The 12,056-nt window shown below is 38.2% G+C and overlaps 2 protein-coding genes across 2 annotated transcripts; one reads left to right on the top strand and one right to left on the bottom strand.

Moving 5' to 3' along the window:
- The first annotated feature begins 996 nt into the window (after positions 1-996).
- LOC118774203 lies at positions 997-8,240 on the top strand. Its single transcript, XM_036523363.1, has 5 exons — positions 997-1,082; positions 1,707-2,168; positions 6,982-6,995; positions 7,597-8,081; positions 8,230-8,240. Exons 2-5 carry the CDS (start codon positions 1,716-1,718, stop codon positions 8,238-8,240), a joined length of 963 nt encoding a protein of 320 aa, XP_036379256.1. The 5' UTR covers positions 997-1,082; positions 1,707-1,715.
- Positions 8,241-9,241: 1,001 nt separating this feature from the next.
- Positions 9,242-11,848, bottom strand: LOC118774202 (gig2-like protein DreN). Its single transcript, XM_036523362.1, has 2 exons — positions 11,622-11,848; positions 9,242-9,903 (listed from the first exon to the last, which is right to left on the bottom strand). Exon 2 carries the CDS (start codon positions 9,896-9,898, stop codon positions 9,242-9,244), a length of 657 nt encoding a protein of 218 aa, XP_036379255.1. The 5' UTR covers positions 9,899-9,903; positions 11,622-11,848.
- Positions 11,849-12,056: the final 208 nt, after the last annotated feature.

Genomic DNA, 12,056 nt, shown 5'->3' with positions numbered 1-12,056 from the left:
TGTCTCTTACCAACACATAAGTAATTTTGCAAAAATTCTTTCATGTTTCAAGGCTTAATGATCTACATGAAAGTGGCAGCAATTTGAATAGATGTCATTATTTTATAAATAATACAATTTAGTTATGTACAATCTGAAGCAAAAAAAAAAAAAAAAGATCTAATACATAATTTTATTCTGTGAAGTTATGGTTTACCCAGTTTCATCAGATGCAGGAATAAATATTTAGGGCAGTGTATATAATTTTCACATAGACATCATTATCAGCTTAGGAGTCCACAGCAGAAAAAACAGGAAACTGATAGGACCTGTGAGGCATAGGGGAGGAGACTTGTTAAGAACAGTTATGGGAAAGTGAAACTTAAAATTCTTTCCTGTTTTCTTTCTATTTTTAGCTAAGACCTGGTCTGAATAATAACTTACAGCTAGTCTGCATGAAAATGGTCGCCACTTTCTGATATGAAAGTACAAAACAACCTAAAACATTATTTGGCTTTTTGTAGAAGACAACTACCCTCCCAACAAGTGTAAAAGCTGACAATGAGTGAACCTGTGTTGAATACTGGTAAGTGACACATAATGGATCATTGCTTTGAATCTTGACCATCTTTTACAAAACAGACTGTTAGAAGACATGTGCTGATGGAATCTAAAGGTTTCACCATGGCCATAACATCTCTGAAAATTAAGTACAATGTTATTATATGTGTTTAATGTTTTAAGGGATCCCACATCAAGAAAGAAAGTATGTATTTGAAAACAGTGTTAACACTTCTGCGGCAGGGTTCATATTTACTCAGAGACAAACAAATGCTCAGGTTGCAAAATCTGAAACTGTTCATTTACTTGTTCAAATAGAATTCATTTAGAAGGTAACAACAACGTTCCCTGAAAGCTATGTAACACGTTGACACCCCCTTCCCTCTGCAAGAGGCGTGTTCTCACAGGGTCTTACATAAACCATTCCAAGAAGTGCCTCATACTGTGCATCTGGTACAAAAGGACAGTCAAACCTCAGAGAACAGATGGCAAACTAACAATAACAAGATTACAAACTAACTTTTGAACTACTTTTTCTCAAGGTGAGTATGACTAGATGTTAATTTAAATGTGCATGTTTGGTAAAACTTTCTGAAGTATACATAATATGCTGCATGACTAAATGAAAAAAGGATAGGAATTTTTGATTGATTGAAAATATGTAAGCCTTGTGATTTGTGTTTTACCACAAACCTAAATTACTTTTAAATACAATTTTAAATATAAATCTAATATTAAAATGGGGCAATGCTTTGTGGAGATTTGCATTTTCTTGTGAGACAGCTGGTTAAAAGGGGGAGTTTGATTCGTAAAGGGTTAACACCAGAGAGGGGTGGCGGTTAATACAGTGTCAGGAAACATAGAGTACTTGCCGCCCTACTCTGAAAACTTGTGAAAACGTTACGCAGAACTAATGCAAGTACTCCTATGACTTCCACAGAAGTATTTTTATCAGTTGTGAAGATTTTTTTTTTGCTCTTTAAGACAATGGCATAATATACCCATATTGCTCAAACAGATCCTATAAAAATGAGGAAGACCAGCTTATTAAGCTTATGATTTTGATGATCTGATTCTGTAATAAACATCCTATGTAACAGAGATGTGTTATATATTTTCCTCATACATTGTGCACATGATAGTTTAATGTCCAACTCTTGCTGCAGCTATTGAACATGTGGGCAGAAGACGATTTTGATGCATCGGCTGAGCCATGTCTGGAAAGCTGGGTAGCACCAAGAGATAACAAGATCTACACCATGTACCACGGCACCTCTCGGGAGGCTGCAAAACAAATTATCGCCAACGGATTCCGTCAGTCCAGCGGTGGCATGCTTGGGCGGGGCGTCTATGTGAGCCGGGACCTACAGAAGGCCAGTAGGTACCCCCTGGACCTGCCTGAGAAAGATTGTGTCATACTGAAGGTCAGGGTCTGTGTTGGCAAAGTGAAAAAAATTGATTATCAAGGACACCACATGCAGAAGACCTGGCACGATTACGGCTATGACACGGCCTGGTGTCCTCCCAACTGTGGGATGGTGCAGAGTGGCCTGGAAGAAGACTGTGTTTGGGACCCACGACGCATCACTGTTATAAAAGTAATCTATCCCAAGATACCTCAACCCATCGTACCTGAGCCCTTCATCCTCATACCACTTGTTTTGGCTAGTCTTATTACTTTTGCTATGAGAGCGTTATCTTAGTTTTCATGAAGTGAGATTTAATCTCACTGTTGTTCTCGTTGTAATGCTACCAGTGTGTTCAATAGAATGTTGAATAATCTTTAATAAAAAAGTAGAGAAATTGTTAAACAGCAAACAAGGTTTCTGACATGGTCATGAAGTGTATATGCAAATGGCTCTGCTTGCTTATCACTATTAAGAGTGTAGCTGTCAATACTTTGGCCCCCTAGCTGTTGTTTTTGTGTTCTCCCTGTCTGTCAGTGTTGTCCATGTGCTTTTGTTTACAGTTCCCTTCTGTTCCGGCCCTGCCACCTCTCCGCCCTGTCCCTGCCTACCTGATTGTGGGTGGGCGGGATGTTGCTTGCTCTTTTAACCTCGTACGTACAACAAGAACTGTGACAGAGACCACTAAGTGGACCGTTATTTGTAATTTTGCCAATTAAATGCTGAGTTGCAACGCTATTCCATGCAGGTCTCGTCCTTTCTTTTATTGTCTATTCTTTTTATCTTAACTCCCATTTACAAGCTAGTGGAGTCCTACGTTTTCCCAGACCTTATTTGTATGACCATAACTTGGACATACAAATAAGCAGGTGCAAACTTTGTGTTGTTTGCACAACATCTTGAATTCAGCAGAAAAAAAGTGAGTCCAACTAAAATTTTCCTTTCGCAGCGAAAGGAAACCACAAAGCAGGAGCATTGTAATAACCTCATATTTTTGATGACTAAGCTCAAATAGCAGAATTCAGGTAATATGATTAAAATGCTCCCTAATCTCGGATGTGCTGCTTTTCAATTTGCATACAGTTGTCGGGTAAGTGAGAATTTAATAAAAATTAAACAGGCTGAACCCTTAGACCCTTATTCTTAGAAATTAATGCCCTTGTTTATTGTCCGGCACTCTGAATACCGAACACAAATGACAGCAATTACGAAAACTCCTCACTTAACCAGCATGTAAAATAATTAAAAGAATTGATTTAATTTAATAATTATTATTAAAGATATTAATTATCAATTAAATCGCCAAATTCGTTGATAGGACATGAGCAGTCTGGTGGATCAACCAGAAATATACAATCACAACTGGAATAAATTAAAAAGGTTTATTGAGAAGTTACTCTAAGACAAAGACAAAATTCAGAGTCTGGGCTACAGACCTGGTCCACTACCTTAACAGACACTAAATTACATAAAGACATTAACAAAATAAGAACATGGGTGGATCATGGAATGGATGAATGAATGCGTGAAGAGAAAATTGCCCAAGCCAATTGTTTACCTCTCCCAAGGAAGAACACAGGAACCACTCACAATAGCAGCAAAACTCCAAAAGGAAAAATGTTTGAGATGATTTTTTGCATTCAGCTCCTCATCAGCATCGCAATGACACCAAACATTAATAGGCATGGGTTGAGAGGAGAGAGCTGGCTGAGAGGAACTGGTAAAATGGTGGTTTTACTGCTACACACATGTTATCACATGGCATTGGGTTTTCCAACATTGTTCCCATGACATGGGGGAACAATTAACTAGGGGGTATAAAAGGGTAAGTGATCCGAACATGTAGATACACACAAAGAAGCACACACATACACACACACAAACACACACACGCTGATTGTGCTCAGAAGTCAACCCTCTGCAGTTGTGGCCTATCTGGATGTTATTGTTTCTGAGAAGTAGCTTTAAGATTGGCTGAAAACGCAGTGTTCTTTAGAAGTATTTGGTACCTGAACCTCTTTCAGAGTAAACCAAACATGACTGCGGCCACCATTTAGCCAAGGATTCTACACCTGAGGGGCAGTTTAATGCTTACCAATACACAAAGTGGGTGTACCACGCCCTACTTCTGCTTTTATCTGACAAAAGCAAATGTAAATAAAGCAATGTCTTAAAGCAATGGCTGCTTACCTCAAGTAGGTATGTGACCTGAGGTCACTGATTTAGGGGTGTTTATGGTGATAGGTCATTCACCTAAATTCACATAAAATTACTTTATCCAGAGTGACTTCCCCAGGTTACAATTTTACATATTATCCATTTATACAGCTGGATAGTGGGGCAATTTTGGGTTAAATACCTTGCCCAAGGGTACAACAGTAGTGCCCCAGCAGAAAATCAAACCAAAAACCTTTCAGTTACGAGCCATGCTCATTGCCACTACAACACACTGCGCCCACACATGGACATGAATATGTGAGCACATGAGTACATATCAAATACATTTATGGAATATTGATATTTATGTATCAAATGGTAGTACCTTAATATCAGCCCATCACTTTGTGAACATGTGCAAAAATGAAACAAAGTGTAGAAGAGGGGACATAACAAATCCCAGTAATCAATTGCAGTAATTACAGTAAAAATTTCATTTCATTTCCTGAACTTCAATCAAAATCAAATTGAGTAGGTAATAGTCAGTGTCAGTGGTAGACAGTGGTATGCAAGTGGCCCCACCCCTAAACACATTAACAATTAACATTCAGTTTCAGGGAAATAGGTAAAGGCTCTCTTCACATGTGGTAAGGAGAGAAAACGTTTTGGCCATGCACAGGAGATTTATGACAAAATCTTCAGAAAGCCAGGGGGTTCCCAATGAAGGAGGTGGAGGAGTACACAGATGTCAGACTGATCAAGGAATCCCCCGGGTGAATTCGACAAGCTTCATTGCCTGGCATTTCCCTGAATGTGTACTAAGTTATCTAGATGCTTTTTTATGTCTCAACCTGACCAGAAATTGAATAAAATATGAATCCAGGTTAATACAGAATATAAAATTACTTTACCAGTCTATCAACATATTAATTACTACCTGGTCTGCAATTACCTCGACTACATTCATATTAATAATTCAGAGAAACATTTAGTTTCTGTCATGAGGAACTTGGAAAATTGAAACAATCTATATTTGCTTCTTGTCACTTGGCAGATGCTCTTACAAAGCAACTTAAAGAGCAAGGGTACGGAAATGCATCTAATGAAATCACATGAACAGGACATACAGAAAACAACAGGCCACGTTTGTACATGCCAATTCATTACACACTGACCTGCTTCATCATTCATCATACTTTATTACTTATAACCGATTGATTCACAGACAGTTTAAACAATTGCATATTTAGGTCAGACCTAATTCACTTCATTCGTATGCCTAATTCACTATTTCTACTAATTCAAAAAGATGTGCAAATTTGCTGTTTCGTCTACAATATATTTAAACGCCATGTTATTCAGAGGATTCTTGGCCAAAAGCTCAGCTTGAAACAATACGATCTCAAATAATGAAATGCGGTTCGGTACTAGACAGTAGGGGTGGGCGGACATATATATCTATATATAGATATATTTGCACCTTATTTACTTTATTTTTCTCAAACATTTGTGTGCACTTTGTTTATAAAAACTAGAGAAGAAATTTTTATTTTGTTATGATATTGTTTCTGAACAAAAACTGAATACAAAGTCTAATTGAAAAAGAGGAATTTAAGTTTTACAACATGTTCTCCAGTAATAATTTTGTAACTTTGTAACTTTAATAACTTTTATTTATTTTTAACTTTTGTTTATTTTTTCAAAAAAGCCAGAGAAGAAGTGCAATGTTACTATATTTTTGTTTTTGGATAAAACCTCTAACTGGGGAGGAAGAATTTGACTTTTTTAAACATTTGGTCCCTAGTAATAGTTTTGTGCACTTTGTTCTTAAAAAAGTCAGAGAAGTGTAAATAAAGGGAAAAATTGTTTTATTATATAGTTGGAGAGAAAAGGAATGTAAATTTTCAATGTTGATTTTTCTTTTGTGCAGATTTTATGTTAATAAAAAAATATTTTTTATTTGTCTAACTTTGCTTAAAATCTGTTCTGGGTTTTAACATGCACATAATTAGTTAACAGTGGAAAGCAAAAATCACAAACACATTTAGTGGTCAGTAAATGTATTCAGATTTAACATATGATGACACACTGCTTGCATCTACATGAAAGCACATAAACTGCTTGTTCAAGTACAACGTATCGGTATCGGCAATACTGGCCCTGTATTTACTTGGTATCGGATCGGTAAAAAAAATTGCAGTATCGCACACCCCTACTAGACAGGCGGATTCCAAATTCCAAACCACCATGTGTAATAAAAATAAATGAATAAATAAATAAATTAAGACCCCCCCCCCCCCCCCCCCCCCCCAAAAAAAAAAAAAAACAGGAAAAAAACCTTCGTAGTACACATTTCGTTTCCGCGGTGACGCCCCTAAAGCGAGCCTTCTCAAATAACGAGCCTTTTCCTCTGTTTCATAAGAATCGCTTCAAACCTATCACCTTCGCAAATTCACATTGTCTGGACCCCAGGGAAAGGGACCGAAACCGAATTACAGGAAGGAAAATCAACGGTAAGATAACATTTGTCAGTTACAACAGTACAACAAAAATTGTCACGAACATTGTAGTACATACTTATATCTGAGTCAATCTGAAAGAACTATGCTGACCGCGACATTTTTTTCAGTCCAACAGCTGCTATACTTTATTCACACACACACATATGTATATGTATATGCATACACTGGTTCAAACGAAAGTTATGTCATAACCTTTTTGTAATGTTCTCTCCATTAAAATAACTATCAAAATTTATTATATTGTGTCATATTTGAGTAGGATTAGGATGAGATTTTGGAACTGAAATGTGTATTGTAAAAGGAAGCAGTCTATATTTCAAAGTTCATAAGGTCTTTTTATGGCTGGCAAGTCATAGCCAAGTGATATACAGTACCCTTTAGTTAATTTGGTAACCATTTAATTAATTGGTGCAATTGGTGAAGTGGAGGCCTTGTTTCTTGTGCACTAATACAATAGTTCAATGTTCTCCATGACAGATTATGTGTCAGAAGTTAGGGTTTTAGCTCACTGGGTCTTCTGGGTTGACGACACAAAGCCAGGACAAGAGGAAAGGCTTGAAAGTCGTTCTTGAATCTGTACTTGTATGTGGAAGAAGGGTACTCCTCCCTTATCAAGCATTTATTGTAACCATGCTAAAACGGTGCTGTGTTCCATATAAGGAGTTAATTTACTGTCTTATTTCATAATCTGAACAAGTGGCAATTTTTGATCATCTTTTTATCTGATGTATTGACAGCTGTATCAAATTGAGGTTCTGGCCCGCCCTATCACCACTGATAGTGGTAAACTTGACACAGTTGACATTTTTCATTCATATTTTAGAGCCCGATTGCACAAACTCGTGGCCCAGTCATAATTCAGTCGCCCCCAGTTTAACTGGATGCTTCATGTATATCATAATTCATGAAACACATTATTATTATTATAATTATTATTAATGAGTAAACCATGAATTTTGCTGTTGAAACAGAAGCGCTATGTACTGGACTGAAGATGACTATATGGAGTCTGGTTTGCCCCGACTGGGGAGAAACACCCAGCCAGAAAACGGAAAATCCTACATCATGTACCATGGCACCAACAAAGAGGCCGTGGAAGATATCAAGAGGTACGGGTTCTGTCAGTCAGAGGATGGCATGCTAGGACGGGGGGTGTATGTCAGTAGGGACATCCGGAAGGCCAGCCGCTATCCCCTTGGCGCAGATGAGCACAAGCGCCGGGTCCTCCAGCTGATAGTCAACGTGGGCAAAGTGAAGAAGATCAACTATCAAGGGCACCCCATGCAGAAGACCTGGCACGATCATGGCTATGACACGGCCTGGGTGCCTTCTAACTGTGGGATGGTGCGCAGCGGCCTCGAGGAGGACTGCATCTGGGATCCCAGCAGGATCAAAGTGAGGAAGGTCATCAAACCTAAGTTCCTGCCACCATCTGACCGTTACCAGGATGATGACAGTGATGATGAGATTTGTTAAAAAGTGTTATAAAATATAAAAGGCATGAGTATGAGAGACACTGCCATGCCTGACATAAAAATCGTTATGTTAAGAATGGTAGTTTGTATATTAAACATATCACATCTTCCTCATGCTGACTCTGTCAGGGAGTAGTTAGTATATTCTGTTAAATATTGCTCCTCAGTATGTTGGACTTGATTGCAAATGTTTCAGAATACTTGGTTCAGATTTGTTTGGATAATTGCAAAAAATAAATTCAGTAATTAATGCACGTAAAATGTGTCAAGACATTTTCTGCCCGTGATGTGACACCAATCCTTTACAATTATTTCTGATTTTGTGGATGTGTATGCGCAGAAACTACCTGTTGGATTTATTTGAGAGGTGTTACACTATTTTGCTAAGCAGACATTTTTTTAATTGATGTGAATAGCTGTGCGATCCATTTCATACAGCTAGATATTTACTGAAGCAATGTGGATTTCTTTTTTGCTCATGGACACCACAGAAGTGCTGCACCAGAACATTGCTGCACTGTTTAGGATACAAGTTATGATCCTAAGCACTACACTACACTGCTACCCTAGAACACATCGCAGTAAAGTTTAAATCGCTCTTGAGTGATGCTTTGTAGGCCACAACATTTCTCACAAAAACATTTAGTTTCTGCATGATTTATTTTTTCATTTTCATTTACATTTACATCCATTCATTTTGCAGACACTTTTCTCCAAAGCGACTTACAAGTGAGGCAGAGTACAACACATTTTTCATTAGTAGACAGCAGAACATTACAGTTGTATTGGCACCCATTTGTATAGTAATATCTGTGCATGATAACAGTATCAATTTGCATTGACAGTGCTGAATTATGTTTTTTTCTATATAACTTTGAAAACATTTTTGGACATTAAACAACATGCATACCCAAAAGTGTCAAATATATTATATGTTTTCATTATACTAACATTCTGTTTCATGTAAATATATGTTAACTTACTTAACGCTGTTATTAATTTTCTTTGAACATTGCACACAACATGTATTGCAGGTCTATTAAATCACTGCCAAAGAGATAGTGTTTAAACCAAGTAGTCACACACTCACAACCAGTGCAACAAACGGGCAGGTGTGAACACAGTAACATGGTTGCTTCTCTCAGCCCTTTCTATGGCAGACATGCTTATCCATGAAAGGGCAAATGGTTGTCCCACAGCCCCAGCACTTCTCAATGAAGTGTGTGCCTTGCATCTGCTTCCCACATATTTTACACTGACCCTGGTGGGTGGACCCTGCCTGCCCTGGGTGTCCCTGACCTTGTCCCTTTCCTTGTTGTTGCTGCTGGATGAGTCTCTCCATGGCCCCCTTGGTGGCTGGGTCTGTGCAGTGTTCTATGCCTACCACAGTCAGCCTCTTAGGGTCCCAGACGCAGTCCTCCTCTGGGCGTCCCATCGAAGCGGGCAGCCAGGCCGTGTCATAGCCATTTTGGTGCCAGGTGGTTATCATGCTCATGCTCTGGCCATCGATCTTCTTTACCTTCCCCACTCGCACCTGCAGCCGGAGGACGACCCTCTCGTTAGGCGGACAGAACGCGGGGTACGACATGGCCTTGTTGATGTCTCTGCTGCAGTAGACACCGGGCCCCAGCGTTCCTCCGGCGGAGGGCCTGAACCCCAACGTCACAATAGCGTGGGCACTGCTCTTGTGCGTGCCATGGTACATGGTGTAGCCGTGTCCCCTCTTGGGGGCTTGGCCCGGTTTTAGGTGCCTCCGTTTCTCATAGCAGATATCCCATCCACTGAACGTGATTGACATCTTCACTGTTGTTCCAGAGGGGGGCAGAAATAAGTCACATGAGGCTCATTCGTATGCCAGATGTGTTATTTGATCTTCAAAAATAAATAAATAAAATGTTTACATTTCCTCTCTCAGTTATGCTTGGACATACGACAGAATTAATGTAATAAAGGCCACATGTGCAAGCGTTTTTTCTTATTGAAAAATAAATGCACAATTAGCAATCGCTGAGCATAAGCGCTCAACAATGTACTGTACGTAGCACAGAAACAACGACAATAAAACTTTGTCAGATACCATTTAGTTTACTCATGTTATTTGGCTATTCAGTCCCAACGTATGGCACGATTATGGATCCGTTTAGGAAAAAAATAATACATTTAGTGTGTATATGTATTGGTGTGGTTCACTTATATATATCGGTTTGATGTGTACATGTATCGGTTTGTCATGCACTTATATATTGGTTTGTCATTCACGCATATATTGGTGTGTCGTTGATACATTTATTTGGAATTTAATTCCAATAAGTAACTAGTATCATGTACAATTTATCACGTTTATAACAAACCAAATTTCATTAAAATCGGTTCAGAATTTAGCGAGTTACAGTCGATTTTGTAGAGAAGTCTGCACCTCTCAATACGCATAGTATTTGTTTACTCGCGGATCTTGACCGCTCCAATATGGTGACCACGCAGACGCACGTCAAATAGCAAACCTATGATCTCTACGGACGCCAGTGTGGGATCCTGGCTTACGCGGTGAAAACCATATGCCTGAAAATTATTTGAAAAAGAAAAAAATATTTTTAAAAAGTACGGGACAATGCAGTTATGAAAATTATATAATGTGAAAAATAATATTTTTAAAATAAATTTATACTAGACTAAAAAAAACGTGTGTACATATGTACATATATACGTGCCTTTCTGTAATGGCAAACCGATATATGCGTGAACAAACCAATAGATGCGAACACAAACCAATAGGTGCGTCAATGACAAAACCAATACAGACGCACATCCGTCCAATATAAATGACACTCAAACCAACAGGCGTGTAAGTAGCAAACCAATACAAACGTAAATGACAAACCAATACATAAGGACATAAAACCAATACATGAGTGAATGAAACCACTATAAGAGACACTCAAACCAATAGTTGCGTAAATGAAAAACCAATATAAACGTAAATGAAAAACCAATACAAACGTAAATGACAAACCAATAGATGCGCGAATGACAAACCAGTATAAACGTAAATGACAAACCAATACATGATAATGAAACCAATATGGGACAATCAAACCGATAGATGCGTAAATGAAAAAAACAATATATGAGACACTGAAACCAATAGGTGGATAAACAACAAACCAACATATGCGCGAATGACAAACGAATATGAGAAACCAATACGTCAGCACATCAAACGGATACATGAGTTAATGAAACCAATATAAGATACAATCAAACCGATGGATGCGTAAATAGCAAACCAATATATATCACACTCAAATCAATAGGTGCGTAAATGACAAACCAATAGATGTGTCAACGACACACCAATATATGCGTTCATGACAAACCAATACATGTACACATCAAACCGATATATATGCAAACCAAACCAATATATATACACACTAAATGTATTCATTTTTCCTAAACGGCACCCCATACAAGATATATCTTCATATATACCCCCAACAATATAAAGTGTTTAAAGAAAATACCTATTTCTTCGTCTCCGGGTTCCAGCGTGTTTGTTTCACATATGAGGTTTCACTTTCATTTCTTCAGCGTTTATGTTATACCCTTGAGTTGTGTACGTGCAGCCTGGAGACAACAGTTCAAAAAAAGTAGACCCGCTTGTTTCGTGCATTAGTATAATGTGTAGTATAATTAGTATTTCGTGCATTGGTATAAAATGGAATGCTATTCTCCTTTCCGTTTTTGCACGATTGAGTATCACATCAGTCATGTTTTCATTATCACGACTATGACGAAAAGGAGTAAAGATGTCAAGAAATGTGAGAAATGCATGATAGAATACGATGACATATTAACTATGAATTCTATGGAAGACCATTTCCGCCACATTACAAAAAGTTTGCTTAGTTGCGACTTTATTTCTCGGAATTCCGACTTCATTTCTCGCAATTCTGACG

Source organism: Megalops cyprinoides, chromosome 3 (genome assembly GCF_013368585.1).
Source record: "Megalops cyprinoides isolate fMegCyp1 chromosome 3, fMegCyp1.pri, whole genome shotgun sequence".
Taxonomy (NCBI): domain Eukaryota; kingdom Metazoa; phylum Chordata; class Actinopteri; order Elopiformes; family Megalopidae; genus Megalops; species Megalops cyprinoides.
The sequence above is the reverse complement of the archived record's forward strand: the minus strand, read 5'-3'. Positions and strand labels throughout refer to the sequence as shown.